At 46.0% G+C, this 25,306-nt stretch overlaps 1 protein-coding gene across 1 annotated transcript in view; it reads left to right on the top strand.

The window, feature by feature from the left end:
• Fbxo32 (F-box protein 32) overlaps nucleotides 1-25,306 on the top strand; it is a 33,447-nt gene that overhangs the window by 1,621 nt on the left and 6,520 nt on the right. Inside the window, exons 2-6 of the mRNA XM_032915761.1 lie at nucleotides 5,578-5,675; nucleotides 7,217-7,266; nucleotides 8,157-8,249; nucleotides 19,766-19,859; nucleotides 20,637-20,821. Coding sequence (XP_032771652.1) covers nucleotides 5,578-5,675; nucleotides 7,217-7,266; nucleotides 8,157-8,249; nucleotides 19,766-19,859; nucleotides 20,637-20,821 — 520 coding nt within the window. The remainder of the gene's footprint in view (nucleotides 1-5,577; nucleotides 5,676-7,216; nucleotides 7,267-8,156; nucleotides 8,250-19,765; nucleotides 19,860-20,636; nucleotides 20,822-25,306) is intronic.

Genomic DNA, 25,306 nt, shown 5'->3' with positions numbered 1-25,306 from the left:
TTGAATTCCCTTTGTCTGTTAATGAGGTGAGACAAATCACTGTACTTGGGGCCTTCCAGGAGAATCAAATACATTAACCTTGTGTTAGGTCCTTTGAGGAAGTCCCAGAGAAGTTTAGAACACTATAAAGACTATAAAGAATAAAGAAATCTTATTCACAGAAAATCAGATAAATAGTCAATCATTGTCACCTGACTGTTTTCCAGCGAATGAAGTCAACAGTTATACCTAATACTTTTTCCTCGACTGAGTAGGGGATACACCAGACGCTTTCTCCTCCTTGGAACCATCCATCTTAGGAGCCCGAATCAAATACCCCAGTTCTTTGTTCCTGTATAAAAAGCTTAGGTTCTTTCCAGGGTAACGATGCAGGGGTCCAGCCCACTGCATCACAATGACTTGTCCCACTAAAACAGGATAACAGCCCACTGTGTTTCAGCAGGCTGGGAACTAAAATGGAGAAATCCCAGTTCATCTGGTTGCTCACTCCATCCTTCCTCCAGGAGACAGAAATAGGGACGCCTCACTCTCCCTAATCCAAAAGATCTGAAGATGAGTTAAACCTGCCTCTGAGGCCTGGTGGTGATGGATGCCTTTAATCCCTGTACTTGGGAGGCAGAGGCAGCTGGATCCCTGAGTTCGAGCCAGAGTTGAGTTTCAGGACAGTCAGGGCTACACAGAGAAACCCTGTCCTTTTGTCCCTTCCTGATCCCCTTTCTTTTCTTGCGTGTCGAACCTGTGAGCTGAAGCTATCACTCTCAGTCATCATGGTCTCAACAGTGATCAATACCAAAGCCACCTGCAGTTCTCTGCTGAGTCACAGTTGAGGAATGATTTGGTCATCTGCCTCAGCAAAGCAGCTGACTGTCTGCAGGGGATTTTCCCCCCCAGCAACCATAAACAATGCCCTCCTTCCATAGCAGAAGAGCCTGCCAACTTCTTAAAAGCAGTGGCCTTCTGAGTCTGGGTTTGTGATCTCAGATATCTCTCTGTTTTCCGTCTTGGTTTTCCTGTGATGTAAGGTTTGGGCCCAGTGCCTGACTGCACAGGTGAGCTTGAATGCCCTCTCTTATTCTAAGAAAACAAAAGGCAGGTCCTTCATAAAAGAGGGTGAGTGACTGTAAACTGAACAACTGAGGCTTCTCTAATTCCATGCACCGTCCTGAAAGTTGCCCAGCAAGAGTGAAGAATAAAGGCGTACTCTGGTGGGATTATTGTTTAGAGGAAACCATGGCTTGTCTGCACTGTACACCTGTTATAGACTCCACTGGCCATTGTTTCTGTGGTCCAGGGCGCTGCCCTCCAACAGCCAAATGTTACAGTCTCAGTAGCCAAATTCCTCCTGACATAGTAGAAAATTTTAGATAAGCTTAAAGCTGACCTCTTAAAAAGTTGCAACTGAACCTAGCTGTGGTGGTGCACACCCTTTATCCTGGCATAGAGAGAGGCACAGATGCACAGAGGCAGAGGCAGAGGCAGAGGCAGAGGCAGAGGCAGAGGTAGAGGCAGGTAGATCTGAGTTTGAGGCCAGCCTGGTCTATAGAGCAAGTTCCAAGACAGCCAGGGCTACACAGAGAAACCCCGTCTCCGAAAACCAAACAAAAAGTTGAAACTATAAGATAAAGAAGAGATGGCCAGTGTTAGGTTTGTGTGCAGATTAGAATTTCAAGGAAGGAGCACTCTATGAGCTGGAGCCATCCAAGAATGCTTCAAGGAAGTGGTGGTTGAGATGACCCACACTGACTCCTCCCCAACCACCCCTGCCCCGCCCCAACTCCAGGATGAGTAATCTCAACTCTCATAGCCAAGCCTGCACTTCTGCTGTTAAAAGCCCATCCCAGCATTACATACTGTTTGTTGCTAAGACTGGCCCAGGAAGGAGGAAGTTGGCCTTGATACCTTGAATAAAAATAATAGAGATATTTTTACAAGCACTTACCCTGTGCAGGACAGTATTGTAATAAGCCTCATGGGCTAGCCTGTTTCCCCCAAAGCAATCCAGGAAGTAGCCTATTCAGGTTTGGCAACCTATATATGACTTTGAGCATCAAAATCTCACTGGACATAATCAGGGTGATATAACTGCTTTGGGTCAGGAAATGGTTTTAAGTGTTTTTCTTAATTACAAATGAAATACAAAATAAAACTCATGTTTCCCATCCCCTCCTTTATCTGCTGCACAAATGTTCCTGTTTATTGTCTTACTTTGAAATTTTTCCACCACTTCTACAGTTGCCTTATAGTATTTTATATGTGTTGATGGTGATGTGGGTGTTGTGGGGGAGGACTTTTTCCTTATTCTTGGCCTGTGCCTGTAAACATCAAGATTACTAAGAAGTAATTACAAAGTAACAACTCAGGGAATAGTAAGAAGTAGTTACTTTAGTAGTTACAAAGTAGAAACTGGAGGATTAGTAAGTAGCTACAAAGTAACAACTCCTTAACTACTATTGCATTTGGTGGAGGAAACCAGCCCCTTTGACATGGTTTTGCTTATTTTAAATGCATTTATATATATTTATGTGCCATGATTTGTAAATGGTGGTTGTTTTTCCTGTTAAATTTTTGAGTTGTAATTTTCCATTGATTTTGCATTTCCTGGATCGAGACATAACTGAAGTCTCAAAATAGCCACTGAATATATTATTGCTTAAAAGAAAACATAAGTAGACAGCACAAATAAACTTTACAGCCTGGCTCCCAAGCCTCCAGAATTCAAACCCTGTGCTTAAAACTTTTCTACCCGCTGCATCAAGACAGTATCAGCAGTGGTTGGAGATCCTTTTCACATTGGTTTTTGAAATGCGTCACTCCAACTTAAAGCAGTTCCTTCTTGTATCCATGGAGAAAGCCAAAGCTCAAATCCCCTTGAACGCTTTCCTTTATAAGGTCACTATCTGCGCCTAAAGCTGCTGCAGACCCATATGTATATGGCTCAAAATAAGATGGCTTTGTTTTGTACTTCCCTACATATGGAACTTTTACCATAGTTTATAGGCCATACAAACTACACCACCATGTAGTATGGTGATGTAGGCTGTGCATCTCTGTGTATATTTCTTTAAAAATAAGCCTTCCTGGGTATTTTGTACACAGAATGTTCTATCGCTATTTTCTGAAGCTCTGGGACATCAGGGGCCACTCGATTGACTCTCCATCTTTTCCTCTGCCTCAGCTTTGATTAAAATTCTTTAAGACAGCCTCTGAGACTCGGAGTTCTACTGTTTGTTTTGCCCCTTTTCTTCCTGCTATCCTGAAACAGATAATCCCTGGTCAGTGACTTTGTAACCCACCCACCCCCAACACACACACACACACACACACACACACACACACACACACAGAGAGAGAGAGAGAGAGAGAGAGAGAGAGAGAGAGAGAGAGAGAGAGAGAGAGAGCCATGCAAGCAGACAGACGTACCCAGGAGTCGTACAAAGCCTGACCCAAAACACTCACCCTTGGCTCACTTAAGCAAGTGCCTCTGAGAGAGGTCATTTCTGTGACACCCAGTCTGAAGCCTAAAAATACCCTGTTTCCCTGAATGAAAAAGAGAAGGCTAAAAACATTAGGGAACTCAATAAACGGTATTAGGTATGGCTGGGAGAAGGAAAATGAACGGTTGACTGGTATTTCATCAAGTTTCTCCCTGTAGGTTCTAAAAGCAGCACCGGGTATCTGTGATGTTGTGATCGGCATTTCAGGAAGACACTTAGGCAAGTCTTCCTTACTGAGACACCAGTTGCAATGAAAGAACCCTGGGCACTGTTTCCAGTCTTCTTTTCCCATCTATCATTTACACAAAGCAGGAAACAGAAAAGAGCATATATGCTTACTATATCCATCCCCATAAAAATTTAAAAAAAGACACAAATCACGTTTTAAATCCTGCAGAGGACATCAGAAAAACTTAAAGTCTCTTAATACATTAGTGGACACACGCACACACCTAATTTGTACAGGTTGTTGTTATAAATCCTGCCTGCCTCTTGGGATTGAAAGAGGCAGGGAACCCATTCTCCCATTAAATTTTAGTATTTCCTCCCTATAGTTTTTGTAGAAAGTATTCAGAGATATCCCCTAAATCAGGAGACTGGAGCCCTTGTTCCCATGACACCTCAGCTTGCTAAGGGAAGTAGGCTTGTCAAAGTTGGACTAGCCCATCCTTCAGTGATCTACAAATTGGATTAGTATATTTGCCATCTTTTTAGCCCCGCTAAGTTTCCCACCAGAGCTCCCAGGGACTAAACCACCAACCAAAGAGTACACATGGAGGGACCCATGGCTCCAGCTGCATATGTAGCAGAGGATGACATTGTTGGGCAGCAATAGGAGGAAAAGCCCTTGGTCCTGTGAAGGCTCATTTCCCCAGTGTAGGTTAATGCCAGGACGTTGAGGTTGGAGTGGATGGGTGGGAGTGGAAGCATCCTCATAGGAGCAGGGGGAGAGAGGAGGGGATGTGGAAGGGGGAAGGGATAACATTTGAAATGTAAATACATAAAATATTCAAGAAAAATAAAATTTAAAAAAATTTCTGGTTTCTGTTAGGAACCAACAGCCCTCCAGCCCGAGTCCTAGTGTCTTAGGTCAGAAACCTAAACAACTGGCATTGTATTCCTGCTTGAAAGGGAGTTTGTAAGTCAGATGTTTGTAATTATGATCACGTTTTAAAGACAGGACAGGAACATGCTAGTTTAGCAGCCTGGTTATCCATTACATGGATGAATTGTATAACATGTGAATTATAGCCTAGTGAAATCATTTATAAAGAGCAGGATGTGGTAGCACACATCACAATCCTAGCCTTCTCTACACCCAGTATTGGGGGGCTTAGGCTGAAGGCCACTATGTTCAAAACTACCCTGTACTATGTAGTATTTCAAGGCCAGCCTGGGCTACGTAGTAAAATCTTGTCTTGAAAAGAACAGAAGAGGGGGAGGGGCAGAAAAAGAAAGAAAGAAAAGAACAGAAAGCTCAAGTCGGGCACAGTGGCACGCACCTTTGATCCCAGTACTGAGGAGGCAAAGGCAAGTGAGTCTACATGAGTTTGAGGCCAGCCTGATCTACATAGTGAGACCTGTCTCAAAAAAGAGGGAAGGGGTGGAGGGTTGGAGATGATGGGAAAGGAGGATAAGGAGGAGGCGAGAAGAAGAGTGGGATGGAGGGAGGATTGGGGAGAGGGAAGAAAGAAGCAGCTTGGTGCAGATGCTCTGTGCCTTGCAGAATGCAGGCATTGTGTGGCACAGTGACACCCCCTGTTCAGCCCTTTTGTTTAAAGAGATATTGTGATGGCCTGCATTGCTCTTAGAGAGTATAGGGCTCTGTATCAAATTATAATGGAAAGCCCTGTTAGAGAATTCAAAAGAAACACATGCCCCCATCCCGGCCTTCCACATGGAGGTGATGGTATTTTTACCAATAGAAAGAAGCCTGTCTGCGTGGTTTGGTTTGGTTTGGTTTTGGATGATTTTATTGTTTGGTCTTGTTTGGGAGGCATATATGTTGGTGTGTTTTATAATCCAGTGAGTTATTTATAGCTCTTTAGAGTTATAGCTGCTGCCCTCTCCTCTCCCATCACAGTTACTGCAACAAGGAGAATCTGTTCAACAGCCTGAACTACGATGTTGCAGCCAAGAAGAGGAAGAAAGACATACAGAACAGCAAAACCAAAACTCAGTGTAAGTCATTTGTTTCGAATATAAGAAGAAAGGTGTCTGGGAACAGAGCGCACTTGGAAGAGCGCCTGCCTAGGAAGCAAAATGGTCCTGGGTTCAGTCCCTGAGTACTGCATAAATTAGACATGGTGGCTCTGGCCTGTCCTCCCAGCCAGAGGATCAGATGTTCAGGGCCATCATCCTTGCTACAAAGCAAATCCAAAGCCAGTCTGGGGCTGCCTCAAAAGAGAAGGAAAGGCTGTCTAATGGTTCTTTCCTTTTCAAAAAAGATTTATTTATTTATGAATATGAACACCCTACTTGCATATATGCCTGCATGACAGAAGGGGGCATCAGATCCCATTACAGATGGTCGTGAGCCACCATGTGGTTGCTGGGAATTGAACTCAGGACCTCTGGAAGAGCAGTCAGTGATCTAAACCTCATCTCTTCAGCCCTGCTGTTTGACGATTCTTGTGAATGGTTCTTGAAAAACAAACTAGTGCCTCTCTTATTAGACAGCTAGGTGCCCTGATGCCTCTGACATCACTGACTGAGGTTTCTTGACTGTGCATTTTCCAGGCAAGATCAGCATATTCTTTGCTGCTCAAAAGTCGTTGCCAGTTGAGTTTATCCCTGCTTGTCACTTGCATGTGACCTAAGACAGTTACGGTACAGGAACTCAACCAGCAGAGTTCATTCCAGCAGTGCTTTGGTTTTTCAACTGTGCTGTGAGGCTTTGGAAATAGAATTGTGAGACTAAGGATATAGCTCAGTGCTGGTCTCCCAGGCTGAGGCCTGGGTCCATCCTCAGAACTGAATGAGCTAGGCACTCTGGTTCTCTGCTCTGCTCTCCGCTCAGAAGGTAGAAGTGGAGAGAATCAGAAGTTAAAAAAAAAAGATAAAATAACAAAGGGATTAGCTCAGTGGGCCATGGGTGGGTTCGGTCCTCAGCTCCAGGGGGTTGGAGAAGTGGGGGGTGGCAAAATAACAGAAGTTTTAAAATTGTTCAAGATCACATCAGCCACACAGTGAGTTTGAGGCCAACCTATAATACATGGACTCTGTCTCAAATTACAAAAGGATGGAAGAAGGAAATAGGCGTGTCCCTCTTGGACAAATGGTATTCACGTGGTCTAGATACTTATATATTAGCAGAGGATATAAGGCTCTATTAAAAACATGAATTATAAATTATTCTAATTGAATCCACTCCATCTGCATTTCCCTCATGTCACCTGTTCTGTATCCACCTTTTATGGTCTTGTGTGAGTTTTAGGCTTGGCATTTAAAACAAAGGCACTCGAGTGTTAGATTATCTTTTTAATCTGGAGGTTTGGGAACACTACGTCTGATATCAAAGGTTCAGATTGCTAGTTACAGATCCAATATTTAGACCCCACAGATATTGAGTATTTTTATTCTCTTAGATTGTTGGAGAGGTCTTTGTCAAAACATTTGAACTTTGGAATTAGTAAAATAATGAGTCATGTTTAAATTCTTAGTAGGCCTGCTACCAAGTTTTCTGATATATTTCTTTTTCCTTTTTTTCTTCTTGCTTCTAGATTTCCATCAGGAGAAGTGGATCTATGTTCACAAAGGGAGTACTAAGGAGGTAAGTCACCATCCATTTACTAAAGCCCCATGCTTAGTAACACTGTACCTTCCTAAGAGAGAGTTGGGCAACAACAGTCCTTTAATTCCAACAGAAGATGGGAGGGTGTCGGCTTTCTGTCGGGGAGAGGAGACAGAAGAGAGCTCTTTGGACTTTGGCTTGGCTAGAGCTTAGCTTTGAGGGAACTGCCCATTAAATTCAGCAAGCCTTTTCAGTACCTGCTCTTTGAGCTGTAGGTAGGTATAAGACCTTCCTCAAATCATCTTCTATGGCACGTGATTGATAAAGCAGACAATTTGATCCCTAGGACAGGAGGCAATGTGATAGAGTGACGGCATCCCTGTTTCTCTCGGGGACCATGGAAAACACCTTGTTTCTCTGTGACATCAGACCCAAAGAGAGGGTGGATCAGTGACAAACACGAATCACCCAGAAACTTAGGACAAGACGAGATGATATGCCAAAACTTGTCTTCCCAATTCTCTGTACCTCTATACTAAAAGTCCAAAATTTATTTTCTTCCTCACAAAGCACAGGGTTATCAGGGGCTGTGGTGTGATGCTACAGGGGAGGCAAGTAGAACCCATTGTCTATTTAACACAAATAGCCTGTACTCAGTTCTGACACACTTCGAGTTAGCACTTCCAGACTAGTGTACACAGAGAGCTAGGGTGGTCTAATCATGAAGAGGGGTATCCACAGGTCAGTTCCCAACCGATGAAGATGTGGGCGGTACCACCCACCTTGTGTCTCCTGGGACTCAGCTGCAGGAGGAAAGGCAAAGCCTGATTGATGAGTGGCCAGTGGTTCAGTGGAGTCCTCTGGACTGTACTGGAGAATGGCCCTTGTGTGGCAGGCATAACGTATGCCTCTGTCTCTCTCACGTGCAGCGCCATGGATACTGCACTTTGGGGGAAGCTTTCAACAGACTGGACTTCTCGACTGCCATCCTGGATTCCAGAAGATTCAACTACGTAGTAAGGGTGAGTCTCAAGAGCCCAAGCTTACCACACTCTTGAATTGGGTTGCTAGCATTCGTGTTGTCCTGGGGGGTTGAGGTACGGAGAGATTGATTGATTGATTGATTGATTGATTGATTGATTGATTGATTTTCATGGCCCTAAGAGTTCTAAGAGTTTCAGGACAAGCAGAAAACAACTTCCCCAACCCCCAATACTTGAGGGTAGCTGTGCTGTCATTTCTGAGATGGTCCCCCCTCAGACATGGTGTGCCATAATTTCTCAGTGAATCTGTCCATGGGTAAGGCTACCCCACGTGAAAATCCACTCCTGGTCCTCTCACACCTACCCCATCTAAGTAGAAGGCAGCAACATCAGTGAAGGATCATGCCTCAGGAAATAAACCCCAAATTAAACTTGTGTGGAAACCTAATTGTTCTCACTCTCCTGCTTCAGCTCGCTCTGGATCACATCAGTCATTTAGGACACAAAATAGTTGAGCTCAACGCCCCACGGTGTGGCCCACCCATGCCTCCCACTTCATACTAAGTCTCCATCTACACTAAGTCTGACACCTCCTCTGTGGTCTGTTGCTTTCTATTGCAAACCTTTCGAAACTGTTAATGAAGTAGCAGGAGTAAGTTTAACGTGACTGTAAAGCTACTGAATCTATCTGGGCGATCGTTTTTTTCACGAACACATGCACGCACGCATGCCATTGGATATTTTTTACTGATGGTTCACCCTGGGAGGAAGCAGCTGTTTGGGTTAGGTGAGAGGGGAATTTTCTCCTGTGGGGGTTGCTTGGTTTAGCTTTTGTTTTCTTTCTCTGGGTTGTGCAGCTTCTCGGTGCCCATAACACAGTCAGATGACTGGAGAGACTCAGCCAAAGGCATGACATTCAAGCCCCCTTGAGGCCTGGTTCATTCACCTGTCATCTGGGCAGATTCAGGCTGCCTGGACAGAGTGACCTGGCAAAAGGCCAGGCCTTCAAGCAGCAGATTGGAAGCCCCGGGCTGAGTCCATGACGTATGGCCTGTTCTGTCCACTCTCTGGCTGAGCTACTCTTCAGTCCAAGAGAGATAAAAATAAGAACCCTTCTTGGGCAAAATGTCCCTGTCATTCAGCACGACTCCACTGGTCTAGAGAGGTCACCTAGTCCTTGCAATGCCTGCAAACTAGTCTGGATGATTGGAAATGGTCCCGGGGAGATCTGGAAACTTCTGTTGCTAAGAATATGACTAGTTTCCATCATCTGTGTTAAAGGAGACTCTCGGATCTGATTTCGTGTTACAAATCGATCATCAGAATGATCTGGTTTTAGGTGGCTTTTCTCCCCCACCTACTTTACTTTTCAGAAGACATAAGGCAGAGGGTCCAGAGTAGAACACAGCAGCAACCGTTTGTCACCTTTACTCTCTTCAGTGTTCCTGTGAATTGTGACTGTTTATGCCATTTCCATGTAAACAAACGGCACAGCCAGGCAACTGACTTACCCGATGTCATGGGACTGTAGAAGGAACTAAATGTGGCCATGAAAAGTGGGCATCCGCAAGAGCTCATACTTGTGTCTGCTTCCCTGGGTTCTTTGTAAGCAGGGGCTTAAAGTAAAGGTCCTGAAGTCAGTTGAATTAGGGTCCAGTTAGAGTCCAGTTCTTGTGGCCTGGAAGCCTGGAACACTTAGTGTCCTTTAAAAATGTTTGCCCTCTGTTGGTGCATCTAGTTGGTGAGTTGGGAAATATGTACTGCACTCACCCGAGCTGTCCTCACAAGACAGTGTGAGCACGCAGGTAGCACACAGGGGGTAGCCTGTTAAGTCTCAGGAAGGAGGATCCTTGTGAGCAGCTCATCCAAGAAGGACAACCAGGAAGGAGTAAGTGAGGTTTGAATGGAGTTTGAGTAGCAGTAAAACTCAAGGAGCCTGGAGAAGGCAAGCAGAGCTCCTGTCTGTCCAAAGCTCACTGAGTAGAATACTCCATCTGGGTGAAAGTAGCCGGCAGACAGGATCAGTGGAGGCTGTTGGCCTGCTTGGTTTCCACATGTTCCTGGGCAAACCTCTGTCATCCCTCCTGTAAAATGGGGGTGATGGTCATAGACACCCCACCCTCTCAGAACTGTAACTAGTGTGGAAGAAGATAATGTGTGAGTCCATCATCCCCAAGAAGTGGATGGTGATGATGCATCAGGGAAATACGTCTAAACCAGGAGGTGGATTTGAGAAGAGGCTCTGAGTGCGAGGCTTCTTTATGTGATGTCATCTGGTAGCCAGGAAGGATCTGTGGGGAAGAAAGTCGGGGAATAGAGAATGTTGGAAAGGTTATTTTAGTAAGTAATGATTTATGGCAGCTTCTGACATTAAACTAGTTCCCAGCTATCTCCCAGCAGTCCTCTGACTCCAACCCTGTACATTTGCTTCTCTGATGAGGTCAGGCTGTTCAGTGGGCAGATATGCTAAACTCATCTTGAAGATGGGAAAGCAAACATCAGGGAATCAAGTGACTTGTACGAGGTGGGCCTAGCCAAGAAGAGACGCAGGGCATCCAACCCTGATCCTCTGTCCTGTGGTCCTGAACTTGGTGCTGTCCACCTGTATGCTCAGATGGAGAACTTCAGAATGGAGTCTCCATTCTTTAATTTGGTGCGTGTGTGTATGTCTGTGTGTGGTGTGTGTGTGCATGTGTGCATGTGTGCGTGTGCTGTGTGCATATGAGAGCAGACATGTACCTGCTACAATGCATACATGGAGGCCACAGGACAACTTCTGAGCAGTAGTTCTCTCCTTCCATCGTGGGTTCCAGAATTGAGCTCAGGCCAGCAGGCTTGTGTGCTGCAAGCATGTTTACCTGTTGCACCCTCACGCTTCCCTCTGCCTCTTATATCACACGACTGTTTGCATGCACATGGACACATTCACAGGGAAAAACCACGAGGCCAAAATAAGTTTGGCCATCGGTCTCCATTCTTCTATGGGGTGATGAACAAGACCAGCCACCTGGCAGCCATAGCTGCAATTATCAACCCAGGAAGGCCATGCAGAACTTGAATACCCACTTCCTGACTGGGGTAAACTAGCCCCTGTGTGCTAGTAATAGAGGAAGGACAAAGAAAGCCTATCGCCCTACATTCTCTGTGTCCCTCTGCAGCAAAGAGCATCCCCAGCTCAAAGCACATTCTTTTTACCACCCTAAGTCCATTTGAATATTTCTAGCAAGTTGCTGCATTCCTTCAACCCCCCAAAAATTCATTTTCCAAAAAACATGTTTCAGTTTAAGTCGATGGGTGGTTTGGCAAACAGAAGACCAGCCACGAGCCAATGAGTCAAATTTAAACCCAGTACTGAAATTAAGGGCATGCGGATGCCAAGCCTCAGTGGGTTGTGAGATGCATAATAGACCGGCTCTCCATGCAGGTCCCTCGGCCACAGTAACCTTGGCTTAAATTGGTGCTTTTACACACTTGGCGGCCTTCCTGAGGTGGAAGGAGGCCTCAGCCATCAGGGCCTTAAAGCTACCGGTGTCTGACATAGCAGGAAGGAGGCCAGCCACTGCAGGGGCAGCAAGGCTACAGAGCAGCAACATGACTCTCTCTGGAAATGACTCTCAGAAATGATTGGAGTGGCCGTGCTTCCATATTTTTCTGACTGGCTTTTCTTAGCCTGCTTTCGGAACTACTGGCTCAAAAACATGTTCTTTTTTGTGGGGACCCAGAATCCAAACACATAGGAACATAGGTCTTAGAAATATATTTTATATTGAAGTCCACCTTGGATTCTAGGTTGAGTCTATACTTCCCTCAGAATGAACAGGCGAACTGAATTTTAAGTGCAAGTTTAGTGCCCATCCAAGAAGGATGCTCGTGAGGGAACCGATGCTATACGTGACTTAGAATTCGAAGCCTCCTGATTCTGTGAAAGGTCTCCAATGACAAGATGAAAGAGTTGACGTCATGCCCCTGCTTCATTCTGGACGTGGCAAATGCTTCAAGTGAATACTTTTGAAGCCCTGTTCTGTACTGAACCCACCACGTGCCAGTGTGCCTCGGCCCTTGAGAAATTCTCGGGACCTTGCCTCTGCTGTCAGGTGTTTTTACAACTACGTAAGCAATTGGTTGGTTGGGTTTGGTGCTGTCCAGGAGTGCTACACAGAACTTCTAGACAGAAGGAGCGCCTGAGATGCTTCCTTCAGGTTTGGCCAGGATTTGGCCAGATGGAGAGGCAGGCGGAAGGCTTTCAGGAACAGAAGGTGTGTGCGGAAACCTGGGACGGAAGCAAAGGAGAGTGGTAGAGACTTGAGGCCGAGACATCACATCCGGCCTCACGGGAGCATAGGGAGACGTGGGGCGTTGTAGAGTAAACGAGGCTATGCTGGAAGGATTGGGGTAACCAGTGGCAATGAGTGGTAACCATGGCTGCTCAGAGCTATACAGCAGAAATCAGGGACCCTTTGTAAGTTCTAGAGTAGCTGAGACAGTCGAAAGGTGGAGAGACAAGGTTTCTCTTGGCTGAGGATACAACTAATTCACATAAACTTGGCCCTCCTCGCCATTTTAACTCTCTTAGTTCAAGAGCCGTTTCACTTGCAAATAATATTTACCCAAATCTTGACATGCCTGGAGATTATTCATGTGGCTGAAATTTTTCTTCTTGCAACCTGCCAGTGTTCAAGCTCAAAGTCAGGACAAAACTTTCCAGGTATGCGATCTGTGTTATCCATTGGATAAATAAGGATCTTGGACGTACGCGGTACTCAGCGCAGGCAGAGGCGCTGCCTAGTGTAACTGAAGGCTCGTTATAAATGACGCCGCCTTCCAGTGGACGCCCAGCTTGGGCACCGAGCACGTGAGGCAGAGCCCTTGATCATGCTGGCAGATTTTCCATGCAAGGTATGGAGTTCCTCTTCCCGGGAGACGAAGGAGTGTAGACACAACTCCGTCCTGTTCTCATATCGATTGCTTGTTTGTCTCTATGTTAACCAGGCTGGCCTTGAACTCACAGAAATCCACCTGATCTGCCTCCCGAGTGCTGAGACTAGAGGAGCGTCCCATCGCACCTAGCCAAGACACGAATACATTCCTATATAGGCTTTTTGAGTTTTTTGAGATAGGGTTTCTCTGTGTACCTCTGGCTGTCCTGGAACTGGCTCTGTAGACCAGGTTGGCCTCAAAACCAAGAGATCCACCTGCCCCTGCTTCCCAAGTACTAGGACTAAAGCCACACACCACCACACCCAGCCAAAATCACAAATACATTCTTGTATAGTCTTAACAGTATCTCTTGAGAGATAGGATGTATATGGCTGACCTCCATTTGGATTTGACCTTTTAAACTGACAGGAAGCAGAAGCTGCTATTTTTACCAATACTCCTGAAGGCTTGACTGTCAGCTTCCCTGTAGAGGCGGGGCTTGCTGGTCCTTCAGCGAGTGTCTGAGATTTTTTTTTTCCCATGGTAGGTAATTTCCTTCTCAGCCCTCTGTGCAGCCCCTGGATCGCCGTTCTGACACAGGATGACCTCTAACCTGAAAGTTCATGAAATCTAGAATCATGTCATTTAGCTATCCCAAGCAACAGACATCCAGGCCAACTCTTTCCCGATCCCTTCCAGAAGTCATACTCTTTGACTCTCAAAGACAAATGTATTTAAAGAAAAAAACAAAAAACAAAAAACAAAAACAAAACCAAGTGCGTGTGGAAGTGACTGGCATGAACTAGGCAGAGGTGAAATAGTAAACCTGGTTCCTTTTAGGGTTTTGAGGGAGAGCTTCTGATTGGACAGGCAGCAAGTGTGTGACGCTCAGGGAAGCTGTGCATTAAGCAACAGTGAAGGGTCAGGAAAGTTAGATGAGGGAGGGTCAGGAAAGTCAGATGGGGGAGGGTCAGGAAAGTCAGATGGGGGAGGGTCAGGAAAGTCAGATGGGGAGGGTCAGGAAAGTCAGATGGGGAGGGTCAGGAAAGTCAGATGGGGGAGGGTCAGGAAAGTCAGATGGGGGAGGGTCAGGAAAGTCAGATGGGGGAGGGTCAGGAAAGTCAGATGGGGGAGGGGGGGCTTCAAATAAGATGTCAGGGGTGATACCTCTGAACTCCATCTGCGCAACATTTGAACTAAGACCTGGGGATGAGATGGAGCCAAGTATGTAAAGATATGGAAGAGACGAGAGACCCACAAATGGGAATGAACTTGACCTGTCCACAGAATGCAGTCGGACTATACAGCAGAGACAGAATGAACTTGGGGGCCACTGTACAAAAGACTGGAAGAGGACAGGAAATAGGTCCAGGAGGACCTTGTCAGTTATGAAAAGGAGCTTGGGGATTTTCCCACATGCAGAGGAAAGGCATCTGAGGATTTTGAGTGGGGAAGTGACATTTTTTTTTAAATATTAGTGCTAGGCTAGCAAGATGGTGCAGCTGGTGAGGCACTTGCCACCAAGCCTGACGGATTCAATTCCAGAACCCACGTACAGGTAACAGTAGAGAACCAAACCAACTCTCATACAGTGTTCCTTCATGTGCACTCACATACGATGGCACACACACACACACACACATGTGTATGTGTGTGTATTAATAAATTTAAGTGCTATACTAGGATGAATTGCAGAGGGAACCTGTTTCCAGTAAAGAATGGTGGGAAGTAATTAATTGCTTTTACACAGTGACTCTCCAATCATCACATCGAACTGTAGATGATACGCACTCTTGCACTCTGAGATCTGCCTGTTGGGATATCTGGCTGTTGGGATAACAGCTTGCAACTAGACTTTTTTCCGATCCATCATCTCCAACGCCAGCACGAGCTGAGGCTGAAGGGCAGGATGTGGTTTGGGCAAGTCGCAGCCACCTCCTCCCTCCGGTAGAAGAGCTTCGCTCTTTCTTTGCACACTGAGTCCCTGCACACAATGGCAGATCCCCACATTGCCCACTCACAGGGACACCATGGCCCCCAGGGGCAGCCTAGGGCTTGACTCCCCTGTTCCCACACCTCTGCCTCTCCTTCAACACAGCCACAAATTACTGGCACCTGAGCTAAAATTTGCTGGGCGGAAAACAGCCACTTCCAAACAGGACATTTTCCTCTGCTCTCCTTTCCCTGTGGCTAAGGGCAAAGGATGTAGTTGGCTCGGCAGTCTCGGTAAACAAAGTACTGGATACAATCTATTCTCTGGGGCAAACAGCTCTCAACAACAAACATGACGGACAGATTCTTCCCATCATTAATATCACGTGGCACTGCCACGCTGGCTCTTGGCAGTAAGCTGTATTGGTGTAAGAGGGAGACTCCTTAGGCAACCCAAAACCATTGCCTCTTCCTAAATGCGGCCGTAATATTCTCTGATTATTATCTCACCTCAGCATGGACGCTGATCTCCAGGCACAGCACAGTGTTGGTGTAAAATTTCCAGATTCTCTCTGCAGATTATAACAAGTCATGATGTTGCTGCAATTGTTCGGATAAAAATGTGGCCCTACGTGCTGAATTATTGATTATCCAAATACATATTCCCAGTTAGACATATCTGGGCTCAAGCCTTGACTCCCCAACTTACTGCTGCTGCTTAACTGCCCTGAACCCCAGAGTCTTCGTTTTGCCAACTGGGGAACTTAACCTCTTTGGCGCTGAAAACTGAGACCAGATAGGTGAACTGTGTGGCACCATCTCTACGTACAGTAAATAGCCGTCGTCTTTAGCAAAGTATGACTTCATGGTTGAAGCATCTCTGCAAGTCATGACACGTATCAGCAGAGAGCTGTTAAATGCATCACAAATGTAGTAACGATGTCAGAGGAATGTTTAAGCCTGAACTCACTTAGTTGACGACAGGTACGACTGAAATATAGTCTTTAATGAGCTATAATTTACCTTAGTAGTCCCTATGTTCTGCCCAGCAATGATTTTACCAAGCTGTCTTTTCTATATTATGATAAAAAGCTGTGATAATGCTAAGCGTATTCTTGGTACCTAGCACTTGTGAGTGCTTGATAGTGGATCTATTTGAGCTTCACAACAATTTTTAAGGAAGGGGAATCACTATACAAAATTTATAGATAGGAAAAACTGAAGCCAGTAGTTTGACTCTGGGACCTTCGTTATACTCTCTATGATGTGTACTGCAAGGGACCTCAGGACCACATCTGGCCCTTCATTTATTTTTGTAAGTAAAGTTTTATTGATACACACAAGTGTGCACATTAATTTACATGTTGTCTAGGACTGCTTTTGTACTACAACTGCAGAGCATTTTCAGTATAAAGACTGTATAAAGACCTTAAAATAGTTACTATTTGGAGGCCAAGTATGGGGGCGCATTCCTTTAACCCTAGCACTTGGGGATGCAAAGGCAAGTAGATCTCTGTGAGTTCAAGGCCAGCCTCGTCTACAGTGTGAGTTCCAGGACATCCAGGGCTATTACATAGAGAACTCCTTCCTTAAAACAACAGAAACAAACAAACAACAACAACAACAACAAAAGACAGTTCCTATTTGGCCCTCTAGAAAGTTCATCTACTCCAGATGTCAACCTTAAACTTCCCTAAGAGACCCGGCATTGGGGAGGAGAATAATTTTAATAGTGATAATAACACCTTATGTTTGATACTCACAGCAAGTTTTGTTTTTCTCTGTATCTCGCTTGATTCTCATAACAATCCTAGAGGTAGTTTTTGCTGTTGCCATTCAGGTTTGGGTTTCCTGTAGGTAGTCTTCTTTTAATTGTTGTTTTGTGTTTCCCGGAGGGAGTCTTTTTATTGGCATTAGAAACCCAAGAACAAGCTAGATGGCGCTTCGCCATCCCCGTCATCTGCCTCAGTGCTACAGGAGATTCTTGCTAAATGAATGACAGTTATAGAAAGGTCACCCAGACAGAGGATCCGATCCTCCTGTTCCAGGGCCCCTCAGCTGCCTAGCAATGAAAGCTTTCCCTGAAGATAGGGTGAAACAGAGAGATCACCTGTCACCCTCCTGTCACCCGCTAGTTTGCCGCTCTGTCCCTCTCCCTCCTCAGGTGATAAGCTCAGCACAAAGAGCTCTTTGCTTCCCCTAAACGTAGAGCAGCAGAGGTTTCTTAGCTGCACAGGCAGGGCCTGCAGCACAGTCTTTTTTATTTTATTTTTTCCTTGTGATTGGTGCCCTTTTAGATGAGATTAAGACTGACACTCTGGGGAGCTGGGGGTCACATGGCACCCGTGTTTTGGATGCATTTCTGACTGATCTGAAGGCTGCCCCCTGCCTCACCTCCTACCCAAGGATGAGTCACAGCTCTCAGCCGCCCGCCCTGCAGGAGCAGGCTCCAGACCTCCAGGCTTTCACTGTCTTTCATCTTGCTTTATGCTAGTCATGTGAGTGAGGCCCTGGGCATTAATAAACCATCCGCCTGGCCTTCTAAAGCCTGCTGTTGCTCAGGGAGAAAATGAAAGGTTTGTGTTCTATTTCCACTGCCACGCGCTGATTGGTGGCAGAACTGAACCAGGCAGGCACAGAGCCCTGCGGTCACTATGCATGGACAGAGCCTCCCCACCCCCTCAACCCCCACACCACAACGGGGGACTGTTTTGATGCCTTGCCTGTCAGCATCACTCTTGTTGGCTCCTGACTTCTAAGATTAGGTCTCCAGCACTAAGCACAACACAGCAGTGTTTCCTCCTCCTCCTCCTCTTCTTCCTCCTCCTTCTCTTCCTCCTCTTCCTCCTCTGCCTCCTCCTCTTCCTCCTCCTCCTCCCCCTCTCCCTCCTCTGCTTCCTCCCTCCTCCTCCTCCTCTTCCTCCTCTTCTTCTTTCTCCTCCTCTTCTTCTTCCTCCTCCCCCTCTCCCTCCTCTGCTTCCTCCCTCCTCCTCCTCTTCTTCCTCCTTCTCTTCCTCCTCCTCCTTCCCCTGAACATGTGAAAGATACCACATCTAGCAAGAAAGCACGCAAGGTTCAGAACTTTTTGTTTCCAATTTAAAGTAAAATTATGTTCAAGGAACTAGGTCTGTCTGTGTTTGACAAGGGTCCAAAGGACTCAATAAAGACAAATGTTTTAAATAAGGGCCTGGGACAATGGAGGTGCTCTGAACCACGTAAGGCTGTGGTTCTCAACCTTCCTAATGCTGTGTGTGACCCTTTAAAACAATCCTCATGTTGTGGTGACCCTCAACCCATAGAATGATTTTGGTTGCTACTTCCTAACTGTAATTTTGCTGCTGTTATGAATTGTAATGCAAATATTTTTGGAGACAGAGAGTTGCCAAAGGGTCATGACCCATGGGTTGAGAACCATTAGTGTAGGGCACAGGTCCAAAGTGAGTCCCCTGCAGTCCTGCTTCAATATTCAGTCCCTGTGTTCTCATACACTTTGTTTTTGTACGGCAGAGTTTTAGATTCTCCTTTGTTTCTTCCCTCGTCTGCCTTGATTCCAACATCCAATATGGTATCTATGATGCCAGTACAGTGTTATAATGTCTTTTCTTTTTGTTTGGGAATAATGGGAGAAATCAAAATTAACATAGGCCCCTGACAACAAACTGAACGTACCTAGCATCTAACTCACATGGGGTCCTTTGGTGAGGGTTCCTTGTATACTCTCTCATTGAAAGCTCACCACCTCAAAGACCCTGAACATTATTCATAAAGATGAAGAACCCACATAGCAAAATACATTTAGAGGCATGCCCATAATCAAAGAGCTGAGAATTTATCCAATCAAGGCTCTATCGCAGGGAGCTGGAGAGATGGCTCAGCTAGCAAGAGCATTTGCTGCTCCTCTAGAGGACCTGGGTTCAGTTCAGTTCCAGGGGATCTAATGTCCTCTCTTGGCCTCCATTAGCACAAGGCACACATGGTATACTTGCTCACATAAAATAAAGTTTTAAAAAAGATTGTGTCAGAGCTGACAGATACTAGGGTTCTTCTTTGAGCCTCTGTGGAGAGGCAGATGCACTATACACCCTGTTTCTCTTCCTTGACATCTATTTAAAAAGAGAGAGAGTAACCTAATAATCAGGCAAGGTTATTGAACATGGAAAGCAGGTACTGTCTAAAAAAGAATCATCCCCTCCTTGGGACATACACCAAACATGAGCTTTGCTGTGCCCTGAGAGCAGTGGGTGCTAGTGGACGAAGGTTCAAGTCGGGGCAAGAACAGATCCCCCTGGGGGTGATTATGCAGAGCTCTGGTGTTCACAGGTCATGGGAGGTTCTGTTCCCTTTGGAATAGTGTCAGATCTCCTTTCCAAAGTGGGCCGAATAGAATGGATCAGCCCTGGCTAAAGCCCAAACCCTTTATATATAAAAGAAAAAAAAAGCAATTAAATATTCAGCCTGACTCCTGGTTTTGAATTCCACCCATTTGTCTTTCACTCTGTGCATCTGCTTTTTAATGCCTGGTAGCCTTGCCTTCTCTCTCTCTCTCTCTCTCTCTCTCTCTCTCTCTCTCTCTCTCTCTCTCTCTCTCTCCCCCCCCCCATCAGTCATCAGTCTATATCTACATGTCATGTGACTCAAAAGTGAAGATTAGAGGAAAAAAAATATCTCTGTATTCTAAGCCTGGCAACTTCTATTTTTATCCACAGCTGTTGGAGCTGATAGCAAAGTCACAACTCACATCCCTGAGTGGCATCGCCCAAAAGAACTTCATGAACATTTTGGAAAAAGTAGTACTGAAAGGTGAGCTTCCCCCGCCCTCTCTCGGCCCTTTTCCTAGGTGTGGGACTAGGCATCTCAAGTAGATGTCAGTGGGTTTAAAGACACACGCGCCCATGGAAGTGAAGACTGCCCGCTGAACCTCAGGAGTAAAGCTTCCAGCTCAGACAAGCGGTGCCACCCATGCCCTTGGCAAAGGGCAAGAGCACTGCCCCTTGTCATTCCTCTAGGATCATACGTTTGCCCTGCTTCGAGTTTGGCTGGCTTCTCAGTGAGGACATGAGCCTCACCCTGCACCATGGAGTTTCTATCTTCCCAAGAAATGGGGCTGTGCGCAAAAGCAGAATCGAGGCAGAAACTGAACTACAGGGAACCTTAAGACCTCTGGCTCGACTGAGTCGTGTCACACATAGGGAAACTGAGGCATATGAGAAATGGTTGTCTAGAGAAGTGACAGACAGGGTTAGAACCCAACCTTCTGAACCCCAAAGCTGCAGTCTTCTACCGATCTAAAAAGATGTCATCTTCTGGACAAAAACACCGCTTTCTGCTCAGGTGGACACTTGGCACGGGTGGGGCAATGGAAACAGAAACGAGCTCTTTAGAAACCCAGGAGAAGGGAACAAAGAGGGACCCAGATGAGGGAAACTCTACCCATTAGCCGAGTGTAGAATAAACACTGTCGAGAAAGGAAGACAGAGGCAGCACTCAGTACCAGGAGCCCACAGGGGAGAAGAAAAGCCCACTTGTAACATGCCTGGCTTCAGTAACATAACTTTAATTTCATTTTTTCCACTCAAGTTCTTGAAGACCAGCAAAACATAAGACTCATACGGGAACTTCTCCAGACCCTCTACACATCCTTATGCACGCTGGTCCAGAGAGTCGGCAAGTCCGTGCTGGTGGGCAACATCAACATGTGGGTGTATCGAATGGAGACCATTCTACACTGGCAGCAGCAGCTCAACAGCATCCAGATCAGTAGGGTAAGTGACCCAGCCACCCCCCATGCCATGGTTCCCTCCACTTAGCCGCCGAGCAGAAGTCCAGGACTCGAGTGATACAGGAGCTAAGGCACTTCTGATTTGATGCCTCGTCCCGGAGGGTGGCATGAGGGGCATCCAGAGGGAGGGGAGTGGGAAGAGGAACTTGGCAAAAGTAGGTGGAAGGAATGTGAAGGATAACAGACAACTGGAGCATCGTGCAGAACGACGTTGGGGGCGGGGTGCTGGCTGTCCTGCTGAAGTCTTCAGTGTGGCTTGGGGGAGCGCTCCTTTCCTCAGAAAGAATGAGTTGTTTGTGGAGTGGGGTTAGTCCCCGGAAGACGGGCTTGGAGAACCGGTACCACCGGCCTTTTAAAACCTCAGTTCCATTTATTGGTAGTGATGACAAGGGATGCCTTTGAAGCAAGCCTGAGCGTACATGTAAGAAAATACTGAGTCAGACTCACTCAGAGCCTGTAGATTATCGGCATAGGGCCACATGTATCAGACCTTTGTTTCGGCTTTCCAAATTAAAACCTCATTGTTGGCTCCCGTCGTCTTAATGGTGAGCAGGAAGACTGAGACATACAGAACCTGTGACTGCTGTTGGTGTGATCTCAGTCTCTCCGGTGGACAGGCACACTTGGGAGCCTCACAGGACACTTAGCTTACTTATCTTATCACGCCCTGGGCTGGGTAAGTGGCTTCCGGGACCCATACAGTTTGGAACTGTACCATGTATCAGGTGAAGGTGACGTGCAGAAAGCCGTATGGTCTGTTGTAAATAGTTGCCATGTGACAGTTCCAAAAAATAAAAAAAGCATTCCCTCTTTACAACTAATGATTTTTCTATGCCTTGGTTTCTTAAATTCTGAAAGATAGAAACCTCAACGTGGCTTCCTAAGAGTCACTTAGGCTAAAACCCACACTTGTGAGCACCCACGTACCCACGTACAGGCACACACATGCACATGCCTGCAAACACATGCGTGCACAGAGCAGAGCCCGAATGTAGGGCACCTTTCAGAAATTAGCCCCACTGTTGCATTGTTTTAAGAAAATTAAGCATGTATTATGAACAGTGTGATGTAATGATTTATCCCAGTCTCTCCCCAAAATAAAGGCAGAGCTTAACAGTGTACATTTAAAACGAGAATTCCATCTCACACAGAAAACTGGAACAGATCTGCTACATGATTTCTAGCATTCTCTATGGCCTGCACTGAATACTTCCCCAAAGAAGTATTTCCCAAAGAAAATTTCCAGCCAGTGACAGAAATGAACAAGGCCCATTTGTCCTAATGACAGCTGCCCTCTAGCAACTTTGGAGCATCCATTTAGATAATCATGCTTGCCCTGAGCTCTGCTCCCTCTGGCCACCTCAGATGAGCGCGTCACCTACACTGATATCCCATTCCTTGCACTTCTGTGTCCTTTATTCCTTAAAACCCTCTTTAGTTAATGCCCAAACACTCTTGAAAAGCAGCCATTGTAATTACTATCACCCTACAGAGGCTGGCATTGAAGTGGGGACCAGAGGGTTCCAGTGACCTTCCCGGCCTACACAGCAATTCGGCTAAGAGCTGAGGTCAGAAGCTTGGACTGTTTATTCCTAAAATGGCAAAGTGTGCTTAGCATCACTGGCTTCCAAACGTTTCCCCGTCTAGTTCCCTTCCATGTATTTATCCACTGATCCAGCTTATTTAAAAAAAAAAACCCACTTTAATCCAATGAAGTCTTCTACAGAAGAGATCGACACTAACGTGCGTCTCCTCCAACATCTGCTTTAGATGCTCCAGCAGAACCCCACACCTCTACACATTACATCGGGGTCCCTTAGCTCCTAGACTTCCTGGCCCACCCCAACTCTTAAAGCCCCTATCACTCATTCTTCAGAACCAGAACCACTCTGACTAGGTAAAATGATCTCGTGCACATACACGTCTGTCTCTACCCACTGCTTTATAGTTTTCAGATGAAAAGACACTGTCATCTCCTGCTCTATACCTGACAGAGGCAGTCAGTTGATTTCAGTCAAAGAGGCGAATGTTTGTTTGAAGAGGCAGCTCCCCACCGCTGCCTGCTGAAGTTCATGTTCAGGACTCGGAGGGGCGGGATTGGAGAATATCATCCCAGATTCTGGATGACAAAGATAAGTTAGCAACTGCAAGATTTGGACATAGTATTCAGTATCCCCAAGCTTCGCTTTCGTCCTTTGGAAAACAGAGTCTGAGATGCCCATCTCGTAGCCCTGTGTGAGATTTAACATGAGTTTGCATAAACTAGTCTACAGACAGCATCTGGAACAGGGCCTGGTATGTGGTAAGCATTATTATAGATGCATTAGGTGTTATGATCAAGGGCTTGCCTGCACACACACACACACACACACACACACACACACACACACAGAGTAAATCCTTCCCATGTGATAATTAACTTATCCAGTAATTAATTGTAATTAAGATAAATGAATGAAATTTACTGGCCACTGTGCTGAGTGTGTCTGTACATGATCTCATCGCTTCTACCCAGCCTCATTTCAAGATTCTCGTTCCCTTGTTTTGTAAATGAGAAAAATCATCCTCAGTGTCCACAGGGGATAGACTCAAAGGCACCCGAGGATGCCCTGGATGCAAGGGTCTTGCACACAGCACACAGTGGCTAATGATCATGCAATAGCCTGCACATATCCTCCTCTGCACTGCGGATCACCTCTAGCCCCATTGTAAAACCTTGTAGGATGCTCTGGACATAGGACAGGAGCACAAGAAAGAAAGCCTGCACACAGTCAGTACAGATGCACCTTTTTCTGAGTGTTTCCATCTGTGGCTTATTGAATTCAAGGATATGGAAACCAAAAACATGGAGAGCAGAGTGTGACTGCCCTGGGGCCTCTACACAGGAGGTCTGGCATCAGACTCCAGGTTTCTCAGGAAGCTACACTTTTAACTACTGGTCCTTTCTACACTCTGTCCTCCCCTGAACCCACTAGGGGGCTCTGAGCTGTATTTTCTGAGAGCTTAAAGAAAAGCATCCCACGTAAATCCCCCTCTTAAGGGGGGTGGCGGCTCAGGCCTGTAATCTCAGCACACTTGGGAAGCGGAGTCAGGAGAATGGGAAGTTCAAGACCATCCCCAACTACTAACAAATCTAAACCTGCCTAGGCTGTGAGATCCTGTGGGTCATGGGAGGGGAGAGAGGGAAGGAGGGGGGGGGAGAAAATGAGAACCCTCCACTTCGGTCTGGACTGTTTTTAGATTTGTCAGAAAGAGAAGTACGTTAATCCATGAAAATATTCAAGTGTCTTTCATAGTAAACGCTTCCTCTGTGCCCAAGTCCTGCCACCGTTGTCCCAGCACATAATCTTGTTTGCCTTAGAAATCTTCATATCTAATTCTTTCAAGCCAACTTTTATTGGCAGACATAATTTATATAATGAAGGATGAAGGACAAAATTAAGGGCACTGGTTTGTAGGAAAAATAAGATATAATTATGGTGCTGTGGGCAAAGCAGTGTTTTGGAAAATGGGAGCTGGGGTAGACACAAATGGAGTTTAGCCAACCGCTTGACTGGGGCTGCAAGAGTGACGTATTTTTCCTTTTATATGTTTATATTCAAAAGGAAGAAGGCACGCAAGCAGTTAACCATTTATCAGGAGTAAGGGCTTGGCACGAGGTCTGGGCAAGGGTTTTGGAAAAGTTCAGGTTTGAAAATTTGACAGAGCAAAACTCTGCCAAGCAAGCGTGCCTTTAATGGGAGTTAATGTAATAATTGGCCTGGGAGTTTTAACCAAAAAAGTCGAGGCTTTGAAGTGCTGGAAACAAAAAGAAAACCCCATGGCAGTTTTATTAGCTCTTATGATCAACAGCAGATGATAAACGGCAGAGAGGTCGAGGGCTTTCTGCAGCCATACCAAGTCCTAAATGTTACAAACAATTGAAAGTTGAGCCCAACAGCCTGGGGTATAAGAGAGCAGTAAAAACTGTCAGGTCACAGGCACTTCTGAAGAAACAGGAGGCCTGAGTCCTGTTTCTCATGGGAGCTAGAAGGATCGTTGGCAGTATTCTAAACACAGGCTTTGGGAGCTGGGCAGACTGAGACCCAGTCTCCTCAAGATGCTATTTGCATCTGCTCTTTGCCCACGTGACACCCTCCCATGTGACATCCCTCCCATGTGACATCCATTCTTCTCACTACCCGCTTAAGCCCCTCTGTGGCCCATCTTCCCACTAGTACCTGTCCTGACTGCCCAGGGACTCAGATGATTACCAAGACACTGACACTGGGACTCACAGTGAGGCTGGTACCAAGAAAACCCTGGAGTCTCCCATGTGATCAGGCTCTGCTCTGCTTCCTACAGTTTCTCCCCCCAGAAATTGGATGAGAAAAATAATCCCTATTCCCAGAGCACTATTTTCCCCTGCACAGCTCTGCACCTGGTCACAGTAAATGCCACAAGGGCTCTTTGTGCTGGACTAGTCTCT

This window comes from Rattus rattus, chromosome 1, assembly GCF_011064425.1.
Source record: "Rattus rattus isolate New Zealand chromosome 1, Rrattus_CSIRO_v1, whole genome shotgun sequence".
Lineage (NCBI taxonomy): Eukaryota > Metazoa > Chordata > Mammalia > Rodentia > Muridae > Rattus > Rattus rattus.
Note: the sequence above shows the minus strand (reverse complement) of the source record. Positions and strands in the feature narration are given on the sequence as shown.